Genomic DNA, 27,953 nt, shown 5'->3' with positions numbered 1-27,953 from the left:
TGCCTCTGTAAACAGCAGCGGTAAGACTGTGACTAAAACCCTGTGTCCAGTTCTGGACTCCACACTTCAAGAAGGATGTGGAAATATTGTAGAGAATTCTAAGGAGGGCCACAAAAAATGATCCAGGGGCTGGAAAACAGGCCTTACTTTGTGAGGCTTAAGGAGCTCAACTTATTCAGCTTAGCAAAGAGGCGGCTGAAGGGTAACTTGATCTCTGTGTCTAGGTTCCTACACATGGAAAAGATATCTGATACGGGAAGGAGGGCACGGGGTGGTGGTGCATGTGTGTTTTTCAACTTTGCAGACAAAGGCATAACAAGACCAATGGCTGGACATTGAAGTTAGACCAATTCAACCTTGAAATAAGATGTAATTCCTAGAAGTGAGGGTGATTAAATATTGGAACAGCTCACCTGGGGACTCGCCATCACTTGGAGTCTTAAAAATGATATTAGATCTATTTCTAAAAGATATGCTGATATCCACCTTCTGAGAGAAATTGTATGACATATGGGATTATGTGTGCAGGGGCAGGGAATGGGGTGGACTGGATGGTCATACTCAGTGGTGTAGTCCTAAACTGCAGAGTCTTCCTTGTCAGCCTGGCCCTCTAGCCCGGCCCCCACACTGCTTTCTAACCTTTCCCCCACACTGCATGGGGAGAGGCATATAGCAGTGTGGGGCTGGGCACAGTGGGGTAGTGGAGCCAGAACTCTGTTCCAGTAGGGGTCCTTTCTGGTCTTGGATCTGGGAATCTATGAATCCCCCTGTTCATCCCCTTCCTTCTTGGGCCAAGGGGAGAACAAGAATCTCTGCATTTTGTCCTCAGCTTACTCAGAACACTTGCAGCTCTGCATTATGACTGAAATAGAATCTCATGCTTCAGGAAGGCATTTTTCCCCTCAGTGCACAACTGGACAGTTGTAGTCTGGGTTTTGCTTTGCACCATCCTCTGAAGCATCAGAGATTGGCCTCAGCTAAAAGCAGGACAGGATGGCCTAACTGTATGGATCCACACATCTAGAACATAGCACGCTAGGCTACTAAGACACCTCTCTACTGCCACTGGAAAGTCATGCAGAATAGTATCCAACAATTACTGGAGAGTTAGGCACTGCAGAAAGTAATGCCTGAAGAGGCCAGAGCAACAGAGCTGCCTGATTGGTCCACACCAGGAAATTGGCCTACGGAGCAATCTGAGCAAAAATGCAGATTGTTACTGACCTTGTCTTTTGCCCAGGCTTGCTCCTGACTTTGACCCTGGCCTGGCTTGACCTTGGTACCCTCTCTTTATTTGGCTTACTAACTAGTCCTGACTCCTGCCTTTGACTTTTGCCTGGTAGATGCTACTAGGCTGACTGCCTATGCCCTAGCTATTACACTAGTGCTCTGGAGTGGTACTCAGAATCTTCTTTCTTACATGCTTGGCTGGTGTGTCTTGTTCATGTGCTCAGAGTCATAATCAGGATTTAGGATTTGGAAGGCATTTACTCCCAGGTCAGAATGTCAGGGATCTTAGGGGTTCCTCTGGAGCCTGAGGCATGGATTAAGATCATCTGAACATATCTTGGGCATAGGTGGATCTTTCATCTCTCCTGTTCTCTGCCTGTGGCACCCAACAATTTAATCTCCTGAGGACTGAAATGCTTTAGTCTAACTCAAGGTATTGAGCTCACTATATGAGTATGGGTGAAATGTAGTGGCCTGTGATAAGCCGGAGGTCAGACTAGATGATCTAATGGTCCCTTCAGGCTTTAAACTCTGTGAAATTATGCATATGGAAAACATTTTCAGCATCTAGGCCACTATACAATATTATGTTGATTTCCCCACAACAGACTTATTGTGTTGCCCAGTAGTCATGCTGTTGCAAAATTCAGCTAGAGTAATAATGGAGCATCAGATCGTCTTCCAGAATTCTACAATTGCGTAACCAAATCCTCTCATTAAAAACTGTAATAGTAGCAGTGACAACCAAAGTAAACGTGATGGCCTACTCAGTTTCTCTGTCAAACAACTGGAATAAACTTTTAAGAAAAAAGGCATGAAATTTTATCTTATAAGGATTGCTTTTGTTTCCATTTTAATGTAGGTTATTGCAGCCTGTAATAGGATTTGATACCAAAATCTCAATCCTGATTTCCTTGTATTGAAATGAATCAGAGTTTTGAATGTGGAATCCCAGGCAGTGATAGGTGCCTCCCTGCAGACCCCAGACTTAAGCACTTATCTCTGAGACAGTGACAGGGCTTAACACACACCACACTAATCAACATCTCCTATTGGCTATCTTAGGCCTGGTCTACATGGGGCGGCGGGGGGGGTTCGATCTAAGTTACGCAACTTCAGCTACGTGAATAACGTAGCTGAAGTCGACATACTTAGATCTACTCACCACGGCGTCTTCACTGCGGTGAGTTGACTGCTGATGCTCCCCCGTTGACTCCGCCTGCGCCTCTCGCTCTGGTGGAGTACTGGAGTCGACGGGAGAGCGTTCGTGGGTTGATTTATCAGACATGATAAATTGACTCCTGCTGGATCAATCGCTGCCCGCCGATCTGGCGGGTAGTATAGACATATCCTTAGGTGGCTACCTGCCTAGTGTTCTGGCTTTTGGGAATCGCATTCTGAGGTGCCTCTCTCTCCCCATTCAGTATATAGGAGTCTAAGCATCTAACTCACACTTTGTGAATCACAGTGATTTTTCTAGGGACCTAAAAGTTAGGTGGTGACTCCTTTTGTGCATTCAGGCCATTGTGACTCCCAGCGTCACAATCTCCCTTCTGGTCTATTCCTTGGACACTACAATAATGTGTGGCCCCTTACACTGGGAAAGACAACAAAATGATGATCTAGCTCATAAATAGTCACACTGACGAATGTACAGCTAGAAGGCATTGAACAAATGTCTTGGAAACCCAGGCTTTTCTAAATAATAATGGTAAATTAAATGAAGGTATAAAATTTCTATGTCTTTGTAGGAAATGTTCACCATGACCTTGATCCAGCAGAACATTTAAACATATGCTTACCTTATAGCATGTAAAATATTCCCATTAACGTCAAAGAAATACTTATATATCTGAAGTTAAAAGTTTGCTTAAGTGCTCTGCTGGATTTGGGACCATGGCATCATTGCAATAACTAATTGCAATGTGCCATAGCACAATTTTTCATGTCACATTTTAGTACGCAAATGTTTCCCTCCTCCCAATTGCAGGCTTTTAAATCTACTTTAAAGTATCTGCTTATGAGATATGGTTAATAGTATCACAAACCTGATGTATAAATATTGTAAGTGAATAGCTGCAGCACAAGCAAATATTGAGCAATATTATTAAGAATAGTTATTTGCAGATCTATAATTTCAGCAGTAACTTTTCTATGCCTCTTTGGCCCCATTCTCCCCTATATGGGAATAGCCCATGGAAGCAAAAAAACTCAATAAATTTCAGATTGTGGCATTTCCCTTGAATTATTCCTTTTGGGGAGGTGAGTGTTCTTTGCCTACCCCCGTTTAAACACAGGGTTCCAATAGGACAATTGTTAACAGTCAGTAGTATATAATATGCAGTAGCTCTTAATATAAATAGCTGTGAAGACCTGCTTAACTTCAGAACAATAAAAGCTGAATGTGGTTCAGGAGCTCCTAATTTCTCCTAATCCCTTTCTGAAAGCTATAGAATGCTGAACCTCATTCTATGCCACCCCCTCCACTAGTACAAGGCTAATGGCATTACCTAGCTGGGTTTCAGTATAGTTGAAGGTCATCAGGGTGACTATCCTATTGACTTCTACATTACTAAGATATTGCAGGATATTGCAATACTAAGATATTGCAGGACTAATATTTGCGTTAGCAGGGTGCAGAACCTATGGGCTCAATCCTGCATTCCTCACTGATTTCAATGGCAGATTTGGGGAAAGCAATAATTGAAGGATTGTTGAAATGCTAAATGCCACAGATGTTTTATGAAAAATAGGGTCTCAACATTCTCATGTATAACTGCCAGTGGAAAAATTACTCTAAAATTATTCCCAGGATATGATAGTAATCACTGGTCATATAACCTATAGTATATATCACATTTGTTCAGTTTTCTAAAACTACAATATTTCTAATATCAGTATTTGACATGAATTATTTTCCTTCCTTTGACACTGTATGATTGAAGATGACCATTTGTGTCATTGTTGCTACCACTGTTATACAAATCTTATCATCTAAGGTGTCAAGGGAAAAGCTACTGTCTGTCAAGTATTATTATCCTTGTTAAATCCATTTATCATAACTGTATGTGAAATTATGAATATTGGCTATGTATTTGTATCTTAGATGTGATTGTTCTTGGGGGAGACCCACAAAGTAGTTTACATCCAGTCTCACCAGCCCATTGTGAATGAACTATTCAAGCTTGATAGGCAGTAAGAAAAATCAGCTCTCCAGATAGCTCTTTGTGAGGATGCCTCAGACAGCAAGGAACCCATGGCCACCCCCTGTGATTCAGCAAAACATGTAAACGAATGTGATATGGACATGTAACCTCAGACTCCATCTTTGTCAGTAACTTTCCATACACAGGGGCTGTGGGCTTTGTTTGGACAGTAAATTTCCATGCACATGGCAGAGGATATAAAAGACACTTGAGACATCTCCATTATGCCTCATTCCTGCTCCAATTGTTTGGACTGTGGATTTACAACTAAAAGGAGTATTTTGAACAATGGACTGAGAATCTTCCAATCTTTTGGAAGCTACCAGAGGAACTTTTGCAGCCAGCAGTCTATTCCATCACTGCTATGATCCTGATCTATGAACACTGAAAATCACTTGTATATATCTGATTCCTTAACCATTCAGTAACTTTCTTCTTTTCTTAATAAAATCTTTAGTTCACTAAAGATTGGCTGACAGCCTGATAGTTGGGTAAGATCTGAGATACATATTGACCTGGGGGTGTCAGATTGGTAGATCCTCATATATGGAGAATTGGGTTTCAATAACCTCTCACTATATTAGACCTGTTTGTCTCGATGGGAGTCAAGGGCTGGAATGCCTAAAGAGGATTGTGTTTGGCTTCTGGTTAACCAGTGTGATGGTGCTGCTCCTTTGTTACTGGTTTAGCGAATCTAATTATAGAATAAATCACCAGTTTTTGGAGATTGTCTGCCCTGTTTCTTGCAGTCTGCTCAGAGTGTGGCATTCTCAGTGTGGCCCATCCCAGGCACCCACTCACATTTCCTCTTATGGAAAATCTTTGTTCCATACATAATCACTTTAAAACTTTAATAAATAATCTTTGTAAACAAAGAAAGAGAGTCCCCTGACAGAAACAGCAGTACTGTTCCATGTGCAGGTTGGCATTGGAGATACCTCGGCAGCAGGGGCGGCTCCAGGCACCAGCGCACCAAGCGGTCTCTGTGAGGGCGGCAGTCAGGCAGCCTTTGGCGGCATGCCTGCGGGAAGTCCACCAGTCCCACGGCTTTGGCGGCAATTCGGCGGCGGGTACGCCGAAGGCGTGGGATCGGCAGACTTCCCGCAGGCATGCCGCCGAAGGCTGCCTGACTGCCGTGCTTGGGGCGGCAAAAGACATAGAGCCGCCCCTGCTCAGCAGAGCTGATTGTTGGGAAGTTTGCATATCACCTTCCTGCACTATGTTTTGCTCTAGGCCAGTGCTACTAGTCCTTCACTTTCACAAGCACTAAATTAAGCACAGTTTATATAATTGTATTAAATATAGCAATTACAAATGAAATGGCTCCAGTATAATCTAATTCAAAAATATAACCACCAATAGGTTTCCTCAAAAGTATTTTGTTCCTCACTGGCTGCAATGGTGATATCAGCAAAGTGAAATAGAAAACATCTTCCATCAGAAGACTCAGGATGTCACATTGCACAAGGTTAAAATAGATTAATCTTTTCAGCAGTTTATTTTTGTATATTACATTTATTTCTTGTCAGGGATTTACAGCCTGTGGGATTAAGATTTTGGACTTGATCTTGCAGTACTTGTGCAGGAAAATCTCCCACCGATGACAATAAAATATTTTCTTATGTATGGATGACAGGATCAGGACCATAGACTAATGTGCTTCCTCTTTCTCCTTGCCTTTTCTTTGCTGTATGCATAAGAGTATATCCAGCTGCTCAAAAATTGACTTTGAAAATAAAAAATACATATATATCTATCTACCTATACAGTTATGTAGACAGTCCCCATTTCCATAGTATTTGAGCACCTAACAAACATTAATGGACTTAACTTCACAACTCCCCTCAGAGGAAGGAAATACAATCCTCAATTTACAGATGGCAAACTGAGACACAGAGGATAACTGACTTGGCAAAGGTCACACAGAAAATCTGTGGCAAAGCTCGGAACTGAAACTAGATCATCTGATCCCAGGCTAGTGTCTTAACCACAGAAATATCCTTCTCTCCTATCTACTTACAAAATGAATACATCTTAAATATAATGGTTCTACAAATGTCATAAAGCAGTTGTTTGATTAGATGAATATCATTTTCTTCTCTGTGGCTATTCAAACCTTTGATTTTAATGGCCACAAACTAGGTTGATCACACTGCACTCTTTAATATAGCTGGGACATATATAATATAATATCAATATAACATCTCTACTCCACTTACTAGGCTAATGAAAACTGACTATGAAAAAGGTGCAGGCTTTAAGTGGTCTTGTAAAATAGGAGAGATGCTCACTCTCCCTCCCTCACACCCTGCTAGACTTTAGATTTGCAGATGGTCACCGGTCTACTATTCCATCAGCAACTGGTTGTACAGGTTCCATGGATATTTGAGAACATGTACAGAACTGGAATCCTTGATCAAAGTAGCTTGACTCTATAATAAACACCACAAAATCCTCAAAGCAGAGAGAAAAGATGGGCAGATAGTGCAAAGGTTTCTGAGGGCAGGTGTCATAACTATAAAGGGAAGGGTAACAGCCCTCCTGTGTACAATACTATAAAATCCCTCCTGGCCAGAGACTCCAAAATCCTTTTACCTGTAAAGGGTTAAGAAGCTCAGGTAACCTGGCTGACACCTGACCCAAAGGACCAATAAGGGGACAAGATATTTTCAAATCTTGGTTGGGGGAAGGCTTTTGTTTGTGCTCTTTGTTTTTGGGGAGAGTTCGCTCTTGGGACTAAGAGGGACCAGACATCAATCCAGGTTCTCCAAATCTTTCTGAACAAGTCTCTCATATTTCCAGCTTGTAAGTAAACAGCCAGGCAAGGCGTGTTAGTTTTATCTTTGTTTTCTCAACTTGTAAATGTACCTTTTACTAGGGTGTTTACCTCTGTTTGCTGTAACTTTGAACCTAAGGCTAGAGGGGGGTCCTCTGGGCTCTTTAAGTTTGATTATCCTGTAAAGGTATTTTCCATCCTGATTTTACAGAGATGATTTTTACCTTTTTCTTTAATTAAAAGCCTTCTTTTTAAGAACCTGACTGATTTTCCTTGTTTTAAGATCCAAGGGGTTTGGATCTGTATTCACCAGGGAATTGGTGAAGAGTCTCTCAAGGCTACCCAGGGAAGGGAATTAGCACATTGAGAATGGTGGCAGCGGACCAGATCTAAGCTGGTAGTTAAGCTTAGAAGTTTTCATGCAGGCCCCCACATCTGTACCCTAAAGTTCAGAGTGGGGAAGGAGCCTTGACAGCAGGCATATATGCATGTATGTGTGTGCAATTTGTTTGTGTGTGCTCTTCCCCACTGCTTGGCTGTTATCTGGAGTGGCATAAACTGTATAGAGATCTCGATCCTACTCTGGAACTGTAGTAATTTTGCTATCTAAAATATGGGTGCTTTTTGTGCATGCTGCAGTGTGGTGCAAATTCATTTCCACCAAGATGCACCCTCTCCTCTCAGAATGTGCCCTTTTTTCATGCTGTTGTCATGGTAGTAATGACAGAAGGGTGGATATCTGGTAAGCAAGCCTGAACAGGGTACAAATTTCCCTGCTTTCTGAGCCAGGCCTGTTTACTTTGATACTACTGTGGGGCTCAATCCTGAAAGATGCCGAGTGCTCACAGCTCCCACAAACTTCAGTGAGAGTTGAGGATGCTCAAAACAGCACAGAAGTGTTTGACACCTTGTAGTAATGAGCCCACGAAGTGCAATTATCTTACTCACATACTTTAAGTACCACTTAAACCTGTATCAGGCCAGTCCCAAGAGGACACAGGCTGTGCAGTATCATAATGCTCACCAAAAACCTGGCATTCAATTAAACAATCATGACAGTTCAATCCTTTGTACATTACATTTATTAAACATTTTGGACCAAACTATACATCTTCATTCAATCTTTACTAGGTTCTTACTCAGGCAAAATATTCACCAAAATTAATGGATGTTTTGCTTAAGTAAAAACAGAGTCAGAACTGTACCTTTGTGATCCCTCTGTTTGGATCTCCCCTTTCCACATGTAAAGGGGACTCGGCTGCCTAATGGCTGTGTTCCCCCTTTGCCAGATCCTGCTGATTGGGATCTGTATGGGAGAGTGGGCAGGTTTGGGGCGGGGGGAGGGTGGGAGATGCATCCTTTCACCCAGCCTGGTGGAGCACTTATTGGAAAACTAATATAATTGAGGGGTGTCCCTGGGACAGCCATGGCCAAACGACCTGGCAATAAGATTCTAATGGTGCAAAGGCCAAAACTACTGCAGAAACAGAGCTTCCACATGGAAGTCCCTGTCCTTGTGTGGATCCCCTGGGATGTGTTCCAATCCTAGGTGATTTTCAGGGTTTGAGGGTAGCCTCATATCCTGGTCCAGGAGGACTGGACTATCCCTGCTCTACAGAATAGCACCTTGTGGCTCCTCCCACATATTTTCCTGCAAGAGAGGACTATTAGGCCCTGAGTAAGGCCTTCAAGATTTGACTCCTATTTCAGAAGTGTGATTCTTTACAATATTTGACAAAAAAGGCAAATCCTACACAACTCACTCAAGTGAGCAGCCCCACTAAAGTAAATGGGGACTATTTGTGTGATTCAGGCTCTTCATACAAAATTGCATCTAATCAGCTGTGATAAAAGCAGGTGTTTCTTAAGAAATCATCTATTCAGGGTATCAGCCAAGTACTGCAAGGGAGAATTAGTTCTATGTGCCAAGAAAGTATGTTTTAAAAACAGTAATTTTTCTCAATTTTAATGATTTCACTAATTTGATCATTATTTTTAACAATATGGTACTACTTTAGAATATTTTAAAAATCTTTAGAATTGTTTCCCTATGTATACTTTGAAGGGATAAAGTGATAAAGTGAAGATTATTTTCTCCCTTCTGTTTAAAAGAATTAAGACATCTTCCTATCTCAGTGAGTTGGAATCCCTGTGTCTCCACTCCCACTCCACAGAATAAATTTGCATAATAATACACTCTACAGTCAGGACAGCAGCACAATGCACATGAACGATGTTGTTTTTTCAGATCATATATCACTTTCCAGCATCTCAATTGTACAAATAAAAGATGAAGTTTAAAATCCAAGCTTCATAAATTATAGTCTAAAATAGCTCTCAGATTGCTAATGACATACCTGATTTTCTTCATGTATCTAAGGGCTTGTCTTCACTACGGGGAGATCAACGCTGCTGCAATCAGCAGGGGTTGATTTAGTGGGTCTACCCGCTAAATCAATGTCAGAGTGCTCTCTGGTCGACCCCGGTACTTTAGCTCTCCGAGAAGAGTAAGGGAAGTCGACTGGAGAATGTCTCCTGTCAATGCAGCACAGTAAAGACACTGCAGTAAGTCGACCTAAGTGACATCAATTCCAGCTACATTATTCACATAGCTGGAGTAGCGTAACTTAGGTCGACTTACCCTGGTAGCAAGGACAAGCCCTCAGTAATATTCCTTATTTTTTCTGCTTAAAGTTCACATCCTTTCATGTGACATGCCTGCTACTTAATGATCATTACCTTTGTCATTTCTTATAGTCTTGCATACTACTAAATGTTGCTCTCAATCATGGTTCTAAACACTTGTCCTCACCACCCATGCCTGAAGTCATTCACCTGGGGTAAGCCCAGGAGGCATAACCAATTAACAGAAAGCAATCACATACTAAATGTAATGTATAAAGCTCTGTGTGGCTTGGGTTCTGGTTATCTTAGGCCTTGTCTACACTACAAAATTAAGTCAACCTAAATTAAGTTGATGTACATCCTCCACAGTAATTACTGTGGTGATTCATATCTACATTTTGCCTCCTGTGCGGTGGTGTGCATCCTCACCACTGTGGGACACCGACAACCCAAGCTGTGATAGCCAGCAGGCCATGTAAGTAACGCAGTGTCTACATACAGAGACACTGCGTCACCCTAACTACATTGACCTAAGCGTTATGCCTCTCATGGAGGTGGATTTATTAGGTCTGTGTAGTGGGCGACTTACATTGGCGGGAGCAACATTGTAGTGTAGACACTTACAGAGTTAGGTCAATGTAAACTGCCTTACATTGACCTAACTCTGTAGTGTACACCAAGCCTCTGACTACCAAGCTTCCTAGGGATAACTGCAGCAGTGGAAATTAGCGGATGGGTCCATGCTAACAATCCTTAGACTGAATGTCTGGAGGTTAGTGAAAGCTCATGGATTTGGAATTCATTTCCACTGTTCATATCTGAAAGAGGTGGAGTCTATTAAAAAGTCCATCTGTTTGCTCAGGCTTTTGCTTCAGAGGGTAAAGGTGGGAGATATTTAGGTTATGTTTAACAGATGGATTCTGTGACTGAATCTCATTTTAATAAAATGCTATTAACTAATGTTGTAGTGTTTTTAAGTTTCATACATGGAGAGTCAACTGTGATGGGTGCACTTTTAAAAATGGAAAAATAAATTAGTAACTAATTACTTTAATTTATATAGTATACATTCTACTTGTAAAGTATACACTCTAGTATACATTCCATAGACAGTTGAAACAAATTATTTTTGAAGATGCTTGAATGTACACTTTACATTATAACCTGAATTATAAAATGTTACATATTAAAAAAAAAACCTAGATTGATCTGCTTAAATCAAGCTCTAGACACTTAAACATGTGAGAACACTCCCAGCTAGTTTTTTCCTATTTTTAGGACATTAGGTCCTGTCTGCATTCTCATACTTGTCCTACTTGATACAAAAACAAGCAGCATATATTCTTTACAACAGGGAAGCTTTACAAATGCCACAACCTGCAGAGTCATCATTTAGCTGGTAATTATCTTAAACTATTTTGTCCCCTCTCCCAGATAGAGAACACATGAAACACAGTGACTAAAGGCAGGACAGCCCAGCAGTATTACTAATCCAGTCTAGGGTCCCCAGGGGGGAGGGACAGCTCAGTGGTTTGAGTATTGGCCTACTAAACCCAGGGTTGTAAATTCAATCCTTGAGGGGGCCATTTAGGGATCTGGGGCAAAAGTCTGTCTGGGAATTAGTTCTGCTTTGAGCAGGGGGTTGGACTAGATGATCTCCTGAGATCCCTTCTAACCCTGATATTCTATGAAACAATTAGGTAATTCTTTCCTGCTACTTCAACAATTTTTAAATAAAATGAGTGGTTTGTGATTTAAATTTCCACATTGACAGCCATACTTCTTTCATCATTTTAATAAAACAGATTCAAGCATTATATTGTGAAGCAGCATGGCTTCATTTGACAGTTCAAACAGAACTTTTTAAACAAAAAATAGGAAATAGGAAAAGAATTCTCTTGAAACTATATTAGTTCACTAAAGAAAACAAGTTATGATTTTTTCCTGAAGAATATAAAATGGAGGTGTTTTGGTTTAGTTGATTTAAGGACTTAAAATTTTCTCGTTGAGCCTTAGGGATGTTCATTATTTTATCTGATTATCATCTAGAGTGTTTACACAGTTTGCAAAACTGCAATAAAATGGTTCAATTACTTTTATAGCAATAGTAACTGCTTTGGGATAAATTTTGAAGAATGCTTGTTTGCAAGTAACAAGATAGCATCAGACTTTGAAGGGATATGCACTGATCTCAGTCATGCATCATATTATTAAATAAATGTGAGCTACAGCAGACTCTGCTTTTTTATTACAGTTATATGACTGGCACTACTCCCATTTTCTTTATTCAGTGAATAATAGCATTTAATATTGTAAGGACAATACTTACTATTCTAGAATGATTTACAAATTTCTGAAGACCAAATAAAGGACTTCACTTCATCTGCTACAAGTTACATGTGCAGTTCCCTAAGGCTAGCCACACAGATGTAAAAGGTTCTGCTGGGTCAAGAGTGCTCCAAGACAACAAACAATATTCTGTCCAGGACCTGATGCAGTGTCAGATGATGATATTCAGATGTATTCTTCTAAAGCTATCTTAACTCTTTGGGTGAAATCCCAGCCCCACTAAAGTCAACAGGAGTTTTGTCATTTATTTCAGTGGGGTCAGGATTTGAACTCTGGTGCAGGCAGTTACGCCTAGTCTACACTAGGAAATCAGGGTGATCCATACCCCAAGCATTGCAGTTAAACTGACCTAACCCCCCAGTGTAGACAACAACACTAGGTTGATGGGAGAAGTCTCCTGTTCACGTATCTACTGCTTATCAGGGAAGTGGATTACCTGTACGAATGGGAAAACCCCTTCTGTCAATGTAGGTAACATCTTCACTAAAGCACTACAGTGGAGCCACTGCAACGTTTTAAGTATAGACAAGTCATTAGTTTTGCTCACCAAACTGTCAGCAATGGGTACAGCAGGAACCAATTACATAACAGTAATAATAAATAAATAAATAATAATAACAACCCTTCTTAAAGTACAGTTCATGGCCCAATAATCTTTTTAAAAGAGAGATCCAGAGTTAAGGCAGAAAATATGGGCCCAGCCCTTTGAGGTATTGAGAACCTCCTGCAAGGTGCTAAGCACCATCAACTCCCAACGGAACTGGTCTCATGCCATTAACTCACACCATTGTGGTTAAGGAAGGGCTCAATTCTGCTCCTTCTGAAGTTAATGGAAGTTTTGCCATTGACATCAATGGGGAAAAGACTGGGTCCTATTACTTTTACATATCAAATATGCTATTATCACTCAATATAAAAAGCTGGGAGTCCATAAATCTAAAACTGTAAATTCCACAATGAAAGAAATTCAATCAGGCTATTAATATTAATTTGCAACAAATGTTTTGTATAAACAAAGACCTACTTGCGAATGTATGAGATACTCTGATCAATTTTAGCTCAATGACACGATTCATTTTAATAACTCTTCTCTTGTGTCAATATTAGTTTGCATACTAAAATATCAACATTATATAATCTAAATACTCTATAGTACATGTGCAGTAATCTAAATGGAACTTAGAGCATGTCTTAAATATGCAAACTAAAAAGGCTTTCAAAGATAGATTTATAAATATCAATATCATGACCTTTTTTATTTGGTAACGGTAGTAATCTTGTTGACTCAGTAAGTTATTTTTACATGTGTGTTCTTTGAGATACGGATTATACCTCCTATACAACGTTTGTCTATTTCTTTTTCCTAACTAGTCAAGTAAAATAATTACTTGTCTTGTTTTATTTTATTTATTTATTTAGTTTTGTGGCCTGCAAAATCTTTTATCTTTTCCCCCAGAATTAAAACAAAAAACAAAACAAAATCCCAAAGCAGTGTTAGAACTGAAGGCACCAATCCTTCAAAGGGACTACTCAGGTGCTTACATTTAGGCAGGACCAGAGTCTTTGAAAGCAAGGTCTTAAGCCTGTGCTCACTGAAGTTAACGGTAAAATTCTCACTGTGCAGGATCAGGGCCTATACACACACAATCTTTTTGTTTTTGGCACTCCTAAAATATATAAATGGCTGGAACAACTTACACGAAGATAGTAAAAATAAACAAAAGTATGTTTCCCAGTGAGATGTTGTATGGCAAACTCTAACCCATGGCAAATTTTTAGAGCAAGTTATAAACTCCTAGAATTGGTGAATGAGTGTTATTTGGACTCTATCAAGCATGACAGGTCTGGCTTAATGGTTAGGGTTCACTTGCTTAGTTTTTGTTGACAAAACCCTAATATGAGAAATATATTGAAAGGCATTTTTATTTTCAACACAAAATGTAAGCATTCCCTCTAGTGTTGGAAACTAGCACAGAACAGCATTATTGTACATAAATATCAAAAAGTGGGCTTGACTAGAGACAAAAAATGAAACTAACCAGCCTAGTTATATTGTTCAAACTGGTGAAAGTGAAAAAAGTAGGCAAACATCTCAAATGGTACATTGACACACTTGAGTGATTTTGCTCACATAAGATGTCTTATTAAAGATACATACTTGCCGAATTGCTTACAGGACCGGGGCATATATATTTAGAATTCTTTCATGTGAAATACTCTACATTCTTAATAGTTAGAATGTTTAATATATATTATCTTAAATCTTCTTTTAACAATGGAAGTGCTACTTTTGATCCTGATCCTGTAACTGTTCTGTGGGTCAGATCCACTTCCCATTAAAGTCAAAGACTGCCACTGAATTCTGTGGGACCAGAATTAAGCTCATATTGGGCCAGATCCTACAAGAGCTCCATGCATGGCATACCTTTGAAGATAACGCCCAATATAAGGGTTAATACCCAGGCTAGTGGTGACTACCAAGCTGGAATTCAAATGAGGAATTCTGATGTTGCATTATTCTGGCATGTTTTATGATAGCTTCATAATCCTTCAATGGAATTGTATGCTAGTAATTACCATTTACTCTTGCACTGTCATTTCTAGTCTACAGAAAGGGCCTACTCTTTCAAACCCTTACTTAAATAATAATGATATTTAGCATTTTTACAATGTTTTATATGCTAAACCATTGTACAGATATTAGTTAATTAATCTGACATGAATCATCCTTATTTGTGCAGTTAGTTTCACTGAAGTCAATGTGACTACTTGCAGCATGATAAGAATTAACCATGTACATTTTTGCAGGATCAGTGGTTATATATTTTCAACATTTATATTCTTATGACATTAAGATATATGTTCCCATTAAACTAATAGTCAAGAGAAGATAATGTTTAAAATATAAAAATGGAATTAGGATTCTAAAGTGTCTGCACTTTCAGCTGTTGCACTTATGCAATGGAATCAAGATTATATAACATGAGTCTGATTACAAAAAAACATGGCTCTCATTACACAGTGCATGGATTCTATTACAGGATAGTAATCTATCACAGATTATCAGGCTATAACTGACAAGTATATATTATATTACTGTTAATATATATTTTAACTTGCATTGCACAGTGCATGGCTTTCAAATTTCCCTTTTATGGCTACTTGCCTATTAAATTATTGGCAATAATTTTAATTGAGCATTTTTACTTTATCTCACAAATACACATCAATATACATACATGACTTTTTCATATTAAATACCTAAGATCAAACTGCTGGCAGACCTCTAATAAATGTTGGCTTGAACAGATTTATTTCAACAAAAAAGAAAAACTTTGCTTTGAAGAAACCATCCTTCCTTTGCAACCAGAAAACAGAATTTTATTTCAGAAATCCTTTTGGTGATTAAAAGAAGAAGATTGTGAAATTTTACAGTGTGTTCAAGACTAATGTTTAATTGATTAGTAATCTAAGTATTTTATTTAAAATTTTTCATATTGAGCCATGTTATGAATAAACAAAACATTTAAAACAAAATTATACCATTAAACCTTCCTTTGACCCTTTTCAGTTTAGGGGTAGAAACAAACCACCTTTGAATTCCAAGGTGACCTATGGAAATTGACATCTTCAAGTGAAACAAGGCATACAGTACAAACTAATTGAATAAATGTGTAGCAGACCTAGAGCCAGACTGAAAGAGGAGGTGAGGACTGTGGAAATGTCTTTCCCAAAAGGGTCAGACAAGGTTCAAGTAAAGTAATCTAAATAAACACCTCCTTTATGGGCCAGTCTGTGAAGCTACTGATGAGCAGTTACTCACACAAGCAGTCCCATTAGTGAATGTGAGTAAATCTGTAACAATAATGTAATTATTTATTAAACAAATGACCCACCCTAAAGATATCCAGTGAATTTATTTACCTTTGTTCAACGGAAAGAAGATTTTGCATTGTCTACTATTGCTAGAGGACATGGACCTGTGTGTGTGGGCAAAGTGGAAAGACAACATTTCAAGGACACACTAAATGATCAGAAAACCACCTTACATAGACACAGGTAACTTGCACATTGTAATGAACATAAAGAAGGACTGGCGAGAGATCTCACAAAAAATATTTATTCATTATAAATATTTCATGAAAATCTCATTTTCAATGGTGTTCTAAGGGAGAGAGAGAAAAAGGAATACAACAGTAGTATTTCTTCTTGGCTAAGAGCAAAACATCATTTGATATCTAGTACATCCTCTGTTGAGGAACTACATATTCTGTTCTGGCTGGAGGACTCAAAAGATATTTTCCAGGGCTAGCCATTATGAACCTAATGTATAGTAAACTATTACTTGATTAGTTTTTTAGACAACAAGATTTTAAAGCTGCACAGCAATGTTGATAGCTCAGCACTGGGCAAGAATTGTAGCCTGAGTGTAACTAATGTCAAAGAGGCAAACCTATGTTTAGAGCTGTCAAAAACCAGGTGCTGAGGGAGTCCCAATAATTGTCCACTATCCCATCTGGTATTTTATCTGTGCAATTCTTGCGAGGGCAGGAAGAAGCCAGATAAAAGTCTGGAAGCAGCAGTTCAAGGTAGTGTATCACAGGGATACTTGTCTAAAGCAGGAGGCCAGCCAGTCTAGGTTGACTAGTGGAAGGAGGCTTTAATTCAAGATAGAACAAATGTCACCTGAAATCTGGAAGATAATTTGCTCAATAAAAAGGGATTGTCTACTGGGGATGGCTCCTCCACCAGCTTTATATATTTAGCAAATTATAATGTCAGCTACAGGACAAAATATATAAAAGGGGGGATTAAGCCATTCCTTTCAGATCTCCCCCCCTCCGCCGTTACCATTGCATATAACTGAAACGAGAGGTTCTCCAAGCACCTGACCCACATGACTGACGCTATCGCCCTTGTGCAGTAGGGAAGTGTTATTATCCCCATTTCACTGAGGAACAGGGAGAGCGGGTGACCCTTCACCTTGGTATCTTGACCTGGTCAAGGTCATACAGGGAGCCATTGGCCCAGGAGGTCAGATCCTGGGAGCAGGCTGTGCGGGAATAGGGGCTTAAACCCCTGCAAGTAACGAAACAGCTGACACCGCACAGAACCCCGGGGTCCCCCAGCCCCTTACCTGACCCTTCACCAGGCTGGCTGCGAACTGCCTCATGACCGCCTCCACGGTGTAGGCGCTGGACCAGCCACGAGGGGTGAGCAGCTCCATGCAGATGGCCCCGCCGTCCAGCACGTAGCCATTCTCCAGGCGGGGGCTGAGCACCCTCATGAAGGGTGGCGAGAAGGGGAAGTTGTCGGGGAAGGTGAGGTTGAGCAGGATGAACTCGGTGTTGGTCTCCTTCATGTCCTGCCACAGCACCGAGTCCTTGTCCACCTGGTGCAGCTTCACGTTCCAGTCGAACAGGCTCTCGTCCACCAGCTCCACCGAGATGAAGCGGTCGCTCAGCCGGGCGATGTCCTGCAGCTCCTTCATCAGCCGCCGGCTCCGCACCTGCGTGCAGTGCTGCTGCCTGCCCAGGGGCGCCAGCGGGGCAGAGCCCGACGGGGGCGGCACCAGCTGGGCAGAGCCGGCCCGGCCGCTGCTGCTCCCCCCCGGCAGCAGCTGCGGCTTGGGCTCCTTACCCGAGCCGGACTCCCTGGCGCTGTGGTGCGGGGGCTTCTCCTTGTGGCTCCCTGAGCCAGGCTGCTGCGGCGGCTGCTTGGAGAGCTCCAGCACTTTCTTGGCCTTGTTGCCCGCTGGGCTGCCCTCCTTGCTGGGGCTGCTGCTGCTGCTGCAGCCGGCGCTGCCCTGCTGCTTGTTGCTGCAGTTCTTCTGGCTGCCCTTGGCTCGGAGCGAGGAGCCCTGTTGGCTGCTGCGGTGGTGGTGGTGATGGTGCTTGGGATCCTCCGTGTCCCTGTTGTGCAGCCGGATGAGCCCGATTTTCCGGAGCAGAGTGGCCATGTTGTGTTTGGCGGTTTCTGTTGTAGTCGCTGCCTGGCGAGCCCCGGCGTGGCCCCTCTGCAGAGAGCAGGGCGCTCCTTGGCGTGAGTGAGGGCGACAGAAACGTCTGAGCCCGGAGCAGGGAGGGCGGGAGAGACAGAGAGACGATGGGGAGAGGCGATGCAGCTTCTACTCAGACGCCTCCTTTCACCGGGGCTGCCGCTGGCAGCATTGCAGCACTATAGCTGCTCCCGGAGTCACCAGAGCTCCACTGCTATGGCCATAACCCCCTCGAAAGGGGGGACACCCCCTCCACACACACACACCCGGAGAGGTGCTTCTCCTGCAGATGGCCGGCTGCTTACCGACTAACCTGCAGTTAATATCGAGCCACGAGCTCTCCCCGCGGGATTTACCCTTCGCTGCTTCTTCCCCGCGCCCCCTCCCTTCCCTCGCTAGCCTTGGACCTGCTGAGGTACCAGATTTCCCTCCTCCTCCTCCAGCTGGTGCGTGAACGTCGCTCTCGATTCTGTCGGCTGCAGGTTTCTCCCTGCGAACGGCGGGATCCGTTCGGCTCCTGAGTATCCCCCTCTGCCTCCCCGTTTCCCTCTCAGCGGCGGCAGCCGGGCAGCTCCTGGCCTCGGCTCTTTGTTGTGGAATCCGCTCCAGCCAGGCTCGGGGCGCTGCGTGTGCCGACGGGGCTAGTTTGGGCTGACGGAGTAATACAGCGAGAAGGCGGGTGAGGGGAGTAGGGAATCTCCGATCGCAGCCCAAGCCGTCCTTCCCCCTTCCCTCCGTTTACCTTCTCCTGGCACGGGGGGGGGGCGCTTTGGGGGAGCTGCCCCCGCACTACGCCCGCCCTGCCTTGTCTCTGCAGGTTCCCCGCTTCTGCGGAGCTGACATTGCAGAGGCCGCTCAGTCTGTTGCTCTGCAGGCGGAGGAGGAGGCGGGACACTGGGGAGGGGCCAGGCTGTTGCTCGTACGGTGGCAGGAGCCACTGGCTGGAGAAGAATTAAAATGTTCCTTTAATAATGGTGGGGAGTTGGTTGGGGACCGCCGCCTCTTCATCCCCTCAACATGAACAGGTTTCTCATCCCATTACAGATTTCTCAGCCCACCTGCTCCCCCCAAACGCCCAGGCTAATGTAGCCCCATGGGGTTGTGACTGTGCACAGAGAGAAGACAACCATCAGTATCAGAAACGTGATCGCTGGGTGCTGGATCCATACAACTGCTTTCCCCTTCAAAGACTGAAAAGGGAAGAGAGACACTTTCAGCTGGGGAGGAAGAAAGGCAAAGGCTGAAAAATAAATACAGCTATTCATCAGTGAATACATAGTAATGGCCAGTGTGTGTGTCCCTGTTGATATTATATTCTATAAAATCTATGTCAAGTCAGTACCTGATGAAGGAATAAATCTGTTACAGAATTAGATGTCCTTTGCCCCTTGGTGTGCCCTGGGGAGGCCTCCACTGTGGTTTGGAAGAGCGGCCTGTATTGGGAAGGGATTTGTGAACTCCTTTAAGCCATTTTGGAAACACTGTGAAGGAAACTTAGCAGGCTTCTTAAATGATATGTGCAAATCATAGTATGTTATCAGCAGCAACCATATTTTTTGATCTGAGTAACTGCTTCTTGACACAACTCTAAGGAATTTTGGAGACACCCTTTACTTTTCATCCCTATTTTTTTCTCCTTGCTATTAACAGGTCACTCGTTTTGTCAGGTAATACTGCATGTGTCAATTTAGCATGTTACAACCAGTTGCAATAACCATTTTTACAAGTTATATGGTGTAAAATGCAGATTAATTTAATACAAACAGAAGAAACAAATTAATGACATCAGTTTGATTTGCCATAATTTTAAAGAGCTTTTAGAAATCAAGATCCTAAAAATAATTGACAAATAGCATTATACAGGTTGAACCTCTCTAGTCTGGCTCCCTTGGGACTGACCAGTGCCGAATCAGAGAATTTTCTGAACCACAGGAGGTCAATGCAGAGTGCCAGCGGGTCTCCATAGGCACGGGAAGTAGGGGTGCACAGGGGCAGCAGGTTTGTATAATTTTTGGTGGTGCCCAGAACAGGTCCAAGTCCTGCCCCCAACCCAACCTGCCTTGGAAGCTGATATATATATATTTAAATAATGTAAAAATGTGAGGACTGGGGCTGGGGATGAGGGGTTTGGGGTGTGGGAGGGGCTCAGGCAGAGGGTTGGAGTGTAAGGGGGTGAGGGCTCTGGCTAGGGATGCAGGCTCTGGGGTGGGGCAGGGCCAGGGATGAGTTTGGGGTGCAGGCAGGCTGACCCCTGTCTGGGGCCAGAGAGGAGGACTCCCCCCAGCCCCCTCCCCACTGGCAGCACACTCACCTCGCACCGCTGCCACTGCACGTGCTCCTCTGAGGTCCAGGAAGCCCCCTCGCCTCCCCTGTGATGGGTGGAAGGGGGCTGCCATCAGGTGTGCACCTACTCCCCTGCTGCTGCCCCTCATTGTAGTCTCATTGGGGTGGGGGCTTCCCCTTGCTCAGCATGGAGCAGGAGTGGGCAGGGGGCTGTGCTGGTTGAGGGTCCCGCCAGAAAAGGGAAGGCTCCGTCCATTCGAGGTGGAAGAGCAGAATCGGAGTCAGCATGCCGTGGCCCTAGTGCTTGGGGGGCGCTAGGACCCTGCGGCGACAGTTGATGCTGGGAGCCAGCAGAGCGCAGCACAGTGTGGAGCTGTAGGTGGCAGCCGCCCGTTGCCCAGGGTGCAGGCAAGGATGCTCGGGGAAGGTGCGCGGGAGGAGCAGGCGGGGCCATGGGAGAGACCCAGCCCTGAACATTGGTGGAGCCGTGCCCCTGGGCCCTAAATATTGCTGGAGCACGGGCACCACGGGCCCATATAACTTGCCGCCCCTGGAGGTGCGGGGGCTGATGCAGCAGCCCCAGGCTTTGCACCCAGCGTGGCCCTCCACCCGGGGGCTCTGATGCCGGCCCCAAGTCTCAGCCACTGGCCTCTCACCCGGGGTCCCAGCCGCCGGCCCCAGGTCCTCCCCCTTCCTCCCTCCCAGAGCTTGGATGCCATGAATCAGCTGTTCGTGGCACTCCAGAAGCGCTGGGAGGGAGGAGGAGGAGTTGGTAAGTGTGAGGCCGCCAGCACACGAGAGGCACGGGGGGAGGGGGCAGAGGGGGGAGCTTGGCACCTGTGGATGCTCCGCACCCACTATTTTTTCCCCGTGGGTGCTCCAGCCCTGGAACACCCACAGAGTCGTTACCTATGCTGGACCATGGATGTTACCGGACCAGGGAGTGCCTGATTAGAGAGATTCAACCTGTATTGATTTCTCAGCTATGGTATCATTGAAGGCTCTATCCTGCAGGTGAAGTCAGTGATCCAGTGAAGTCAGTGAGAGTTTTGCCTTCAGTGGAAATAGGAGGGGTCCAAAAGGAACACTGATCGCTTTAAAAATTATTTAAAACAAAACAAAGTTCCTTGCCTCCGTTATAAATGACACTTTGATTATTAAAACTATAATAATTTTAAACATCTATACTGTTTGTTTACTGGTTGCCTTTCTTGAAGCTTAGACAAGGATAGTCAGTTTCAGACTTTTTAGACATCTTTTTACATCATGCTACTGATGTAAGTTCCCTAGGTGACCTTACAGTAGTGGAGGATCATGCAAAGTGGAGCTCTGCTCTGTCCCTTTGCCCCCTAACACATTCCCTCCTTTCAGCTATGCTACGGGAAGGGAGTTTTTTTGTGCAGGGGACAGAAGGACAAAGCTGACACAGGAGGCAGAGATCTCACTTGCACAAGAGGAGTTCTCTGATGGCCATTTATGCCAATTTCAGTCCATTTTGAACACTTGAGCAACACAAAGTAGATACAGTGGTTAGGAGAATCCGGCTGCTAGTATAGATCATTTTTTGGCAGCTGCCAACATTTTAAGCACTGCGTCCACTAACACTGCTCAAAACAAAGATGTAATTTACTTTTGATACTTAAACATTGGCTGCAGCCTATGTCCTGTCTACTTCAAGGCTCTCAAAGTTGCTGGTGTAGCTGACACTAGTGTTAGTGACTCTGAGGAATTTTTGTCAAATTTCCCTAGTGTAAGCAAGCCTGAAAATAGCTGGGACCCAGCACAATGAGGAGTTCAAATATCATAACCAAAACACTGAAATTAGTGCACAATTGGATAAAGAGTTTGTGGAGTACACAGAGCACTCTATTATCCTGTAAGTAATGGCAGATGCCAAATGCCAACATACTATATACTGATTCTTGCCAATTGCCAACCACATTCCAGTTGGCCACTTTGCCAATCTCCACACCCTAGTTCACACTGAATGCAAACTCCATCCTCTTGAGTTCCTGTACTTCCTCCACACAGCCACAATAAAGGTCAATCACAACCCCTGTTATGGACAAAGGGTATGTCTACACTACGGGATTACTCAGAATTTACAGAATTCATTTTTTGGCAACCGATTGTATAAAGTCGAGTGTATGCAGCCACACTAAGCACATTAATTCAGTGGTGTGCGTCCATGTACTGAGGCTAGCGTCGACTTCCAGAGTGTTGCACTGCGAGTAGCTATCCCATAGCTATCCCATAGTTCCCGCAGTCTCCTATGCCCATTGGAATTCTGGGTTGAGATCCCAATGCCTGATGGGGCAAAAAACATTGTCGCGGGTGGTTCTGGGTACATCCTCCCCCTCCCTCTGGGAAAGCAACGGCAGACAACTGTTTTGCGCCTTTTTTCCTGGGTGAACAGTGCAGACGCCATACCACGGCAAGCATGGAGCCCGCTCAACTCAAGACAGCAGTCATGAACATTGTAAACACCTCGCACGTTATCGTGCAGTTTATGCTCAACCGGGACCTGAAAAAACAGGCAAGGAGGAGTCGGCTACAGCAGCGCGATGACGAGAGTGATGAGGACATGGACACAGAAGTCTCTCAAACCGCGGGCCCCGGCGCTTTGGAGATCATGCTGTTAATGGGGCAGGTTATAGCCATGGAATGCCAATTCTGGGCCCGGGAAACAAGCACAGACTGGTGGGACCGCATAGTGTTGTGGGTGTGGAACGATTCCCAATGGCTGCGAAACTTTTGCATGCGTAAGGGCACTTTCATGGAACTTTGTGACTTGCTTTGAAGCACCAGAATACCAAGATGAGAGCAGCCCTCACAGTTGAGAAACAAGGGGAGATAGCCCTGTGGAAGCTTGCAACGCCAGACAGCTACTGGTCAGTCAAGAATCAATTTGGAGTGGGCAAATCTACTGTGGGGGCTACTGTGATGCAAGTACCCAAAGCAATCACTGAGCTGCTGCTACCAAAGGTACTGACTCTGGGAAATGTGCAGGTCATAGTGGATGGCTTTGCTGCAATGGGATTCCCTAACTGTGGTGGGGCGATAGGTGGAACCCATATCCCTATCTTGGCACCGGAGCACCAGGGCAGCCAGTACATAAACCGCAAGGGGTAGTTTTCAATGGTGCTGCAAGCACTGGTGGATCACAAGCGACGTTTCACCAGCATCAATGTGGGATGGCCAGGAAGGGTTCATGACGTTCGTGTCTTCAGGAACACTACTGTGTGTGAACGGCTGCAGCAAGGGACTTACTTCCCAGACCAGAATATAACCATTGGGGATGTTGAAATGCTTATAGTTATCCTTGGGGACCCAGCCTACCCCTTAATGCCATGGCTCATGAAGCCATACACAGGCAGCCTGGACAGTAGTCAGGAGCTGTTCAACTACAGGCTGAGCAAGTGCAGAATGGTGGTAGAATGTGCATTTGGACATTTAAAGGGTTGCTGGCGCATGTTACTGACTCGCTCAGACCTCAGCCAAACCAATATTCCCATTGTTATTGCTGCTTGCTGTGTGCTCCACAATCTCTATGAGAGTAAGAGGGAGACCTTTATGGCGGGATGGGAGGCTGAGATAAATCGCCTGGCCTCTGATTATGCAAAGCCAGACACCAGGGTGATTGGAAAAGCACACCAGGAAGCGCTGTGCATCAGAGAAGCTTTGAAAACCAGTTTCATGACTGGCCAGGCTACAGTGTGAAAGTTCTGTTTGTTTCTCCTTGATGAAAACCCGCCCCCCTTGATTGACTCATTCCCTGTAAGCAAACCACCCTCCCCCCTTCGATCACAGCTTGCTTTCAAAGGAAATAAAGTCACTATCATTTAAAAATCATGTATTCTTTATTAATTGATTATAAACATAGGGAGAGAACTGACAATGTAGCCCGGGTGGGGTTTGGGAGTAGGATGGGGGGGGAGGAAAAGGCCACTTCAAAAGTTCAAAATAATGACAGCCTTTTGTTTGGGCTGTCCACTGGGGTGGAGTGGGCAGGTGCACGGAACCTTCCTGCCCCCCCCCCCCGCGTTCTTACATGTCTGGGTGAGGAGGCTATGGAACATGGTGGGGTGGGGAGGGCAGTTATACAGGGGCTGCAGCGGCACTCTGTGATCCTGCTGCCATTCCTGAAGCTCCACCAGACCCCGGAGCATGTCCGTTTGATCCCGCAGTAGCCCCAGTGTTGCATTCTGCCTCCTCTGATCTTCCTGCCGTCACCTCTGATTTTCCTGTTACCACCTCTCATCTCGAGCGTCCCTCCTCTCTTCACGTTGGTCCCTCCTGTCCTCACGTTGGTCCCTCCTGTCCTCACGTTCACTGGCATCTTTCCTGTACTTTGATACCATGTCCTTCCATTCATTCAGATGAGCTATTTCATCGCAGGTCGATTGCATGATTTCTGAGAACATTTAGTCTCATGTGCATTTTTTTCGCCACCTTATCTGAGATAGCCTTCGGGATGGAGGAGGGAGGCTTGAAAAATTTGCAACTGCGGGAGGGAGGGAAAAAAGGGAGAGAAGTATTTTAAAAGATACATTTTACAGAACAATGCTTATACTCTTTCATGGTGAACAACACTATTCACATTACATAGCACATGTGATTTCGTTACAAGGTCGCATTTTGCATCTTGTATTGAGTGCCTACGGCTTTGGTGTTAGAGATCACAGACACTGGGCCGGGCAACAGAATTCGGCTTGCATGCAGCCATGGTAAGCCATTGTCTTTCGGCTTCTGCAACCTTCATTAAAGCAGCGCCCTCCTTTCCCATACCAAGCAAAGCCCGTTGAGTGCTGCAGTTTTCCTGTTAATGTGCAGCAGCAGGACCCAAACTAACCCCTCCCACCACCCATCCAATTCTCTGGGATGATCGCTTTACCCCTCCCCCCCACCACATGGCTGGTATCAGGGAAGATCCCTGCAGAAACCAAACTAACCCCCCCCAATCCAATTCTGTGGGGTGATCGCTTTACCCCTCCTCCCACCGCATGGCTGGTATCAGGGAAGATCCCTGCTACCAAACGCGAAAATCTCAGTGCCAATGCCCCCCACCCCTTGGCTAACTGCAGGGAAGGATTTATTTTCAGCCACAGGCAAACAGCCACCTCTGTCCCCTTAATTAAATTCCCGTGTTTCAACCAGGTTACCATGAATGATATAACTCTCCTGAGGATAACACAGTGAGATAAAGAACGGATGTTGCTTGAATGCCAGCAAACACCAGGACCATATGCTGCCAGGCTTTGTCATGCAATGATACCAGATTACTTGCTACTAGCATGGCGTGGTAAAGTGTCCTACCATGGAGGATGGAATAAGGCTGCACTACCCAGAAACCTTCTGCAAAGGCTTTTGGAGTACCTCAAGGAGAGCTTCATGGAGATGTCCCTGGAGGATTTCCACTCCATCCCCAGACACGTTAACAGACTTTCCAGTAGCTGTACTGGCTGCGAATGCATCCCAAGTCCTCAGGGCAAATTAATCATTAAAAAACGCTTGCTTTTAAACCATGTTTTATATTTACAAAGGTACATTCACCAGAGGTCCCTTCCATGGCCTCATTGTCTGGGGTAACATCTTGGGAGGGTTGGGAGGGTACTTCAGTCAGGCTGAGAAAAAGATCCTGGCTGTTGGGGAGAAGGGAGTGCTGTGTGCTCTCCGCAAGCTCGTCATCCTCCTCCTCCTCTTCATCTTCCCCATCCGCAGAATCCTAAGGTATGGCTGAGATTATCCCCTCCTTGGAATCCACGGTCAGAGGTGGGGTAGTGGTGGTGCCCCCCCCCTACAATTGTATGCACCTCAGCATAGAAGTGGCATGTCTGCGGCTCTGACCCGGACCTTCCATTTGCTTCTTTGGTTTTCTGGTAGGCTTGTCTGAGCTCCTTAACTTTCACGCGGCACTGTAGTGAGTCCCTATTGTGGCCTCTCTCCATCATGCCCTTGGAGATTTTTTCAAAGGTTTTGGCATTTTGTCTTTGGAACGCAGTTCTGCTAGCATGGAATCCTCTCCCCATATGGCAATCAGATCCAGTACCTCCCGTACGATCCATGCTGGTGCTCTTTTTCGATTCTCGGACTGCATGGTTAGCTGTGCTGATGAGCTCTGCGTGGTCACCTGTGCTCTCCACGCTGGGCAAACAGGAAATGAATTTCAAAAGTTCGCGTGGCTTTTCCTGTCTTCCTGGCCAGTGCATCCGAGTTCAGATTGCTGTCCAGAGCAGTCACAATGGTGCACTGTGGGATAGCTCCCGGAGGCCAATAGCGTCGAATTGCGGCCACACTAACCCTAATTCGAAATGGCAATGTCAATTTTGGCCCTACTCCCCTCGTCGTGGAGGAATACAGAAATCAATTTTAAGAGCCCTTTATGTCGAAGTAAATAGCTTCGTTGTGTGGACGGGTGCAGGGTTAATTCGATTTAATGCTGCTAAATTCGAACTAAACTCATAGTGTAGACCAGACCAAAGAGGTTTTTTCCAACTTCTCTAAGATCTTCTCATCACCATCCTAAGAGATACTCTATCTTGCCACCAATTATTGGGCTTGATGCAGGGTGAAAGTCTATGGCCTGTGTTATAAAGGAGGTCAGACTACGTGATCACAATGATCCCTTCTGGCCTTGGAATCCTGAACATCTGCTTCTTTGTAGTCAGAGTGGGGCAGGCCCTTAAGGCCTGGACCTTGTCCACAAGAGATTGTACCTGACCCAAGGTATACAGGAGGTAAGCCATCTTGTCTTTGCCTATGCAGTATTGTGCAGGGTTTGCTGTTAGTCCATCTTCTTTGACGGACCAAAGTACAGAAGCTACTTGCTTTAGGTGGTCCTCCCAGTTCTGGCTATAGATCAGTTGGTGAGGTAAGCAGTGGCATAATGGTTATGGACCGGAGGACATGGTCCATTAGCTGTTGGAATGTTGCTGGTGCGCTGTGTAAGGCCCACGGCATGGTCTGGAACTGATACAGGCTGAAGGGGGAGGCAAAGGATGTTGGGGTTTTTTTTAGATTCTGGTGTGAATGGAATTTGTAAGTATCTTTTGGGTTAAGATCCAGGGTGGTGATACATTTGGCTTCACCCAGATGATGTAATAGCTTTTCAACACATGGCAGGGGGTATGTGTCAAACTTTGATATGGCATTGACTTTTCTAAAGTCAAACCAAAATGTGTTGGTTACATCCAGCTGAGGGACCAACATTATTGGACTCCCCCAGTCACTACAGGATTCCTCAGTTACCCTAAGGTCCAACATAGATTGGAGTTCTTGTTCCATGATCTCTCTCAGCTTCTGGGGAAAAGCTGCGAGTTTTCCCTGACGCAGTGTCCAGGCTATGTGATGGATGGGTTCACCTAGGCTGGGCAGAAAATACCATTGAGAAGGCAGCAATCAGCTGTTGGGCTTGGACATTCTGCTCTGGTGAGATTGTCCCCAGTATAGACTCTTTGGAAGTCTGAGATGCTGTCTGACTGCAGCC

The 27,953-nt window shown here is 44.4% G+C and overlaps 1 protein-coding gene across 1 annotated transcript in view; it reads right to left on the bottom strand.

The window, feature by feature from the left end:
• Positions 1-19,088, bottom strand: part of UBE2QL1 (ubiquitin conjugating enzyme E2 QL1) — a 33,118-nt gene extending 14,030 nt beyond the window's left edge. The window contains exon 1 of the mRNA XM_005294602.5: positions 17,324-19,088. Coding sequence (XP_005294659.1) covers positions 17,324-18,145 — 822 coding nt within the window. The 5' untranslated portion in view covers positions 18,146-19,088. The remainder of the gene's footprint in view (positions 1-17,323) is intronic.
• Between the last annotated feature and the right edge of the window lie 8,865 nt (positions 19,089-27,953).

The sequence above is a fragment of the Chrysemys picta genome, chromosome 2 (assembly GCF_011386835.1).
Source record: "Chrysemys picta bellii isolate R12L10 chromosome 2, ASM1138683v2, whole genome shotgun sequence".
Lineage (NCBI taxonomy): Eukaryota > Metazoa > Chordata > Testudines > Emydidae > Chrysemys > Chrysemys picta.
This window is presented reverse-complemented; position numbering and strand designations above follow the sequence as displayed.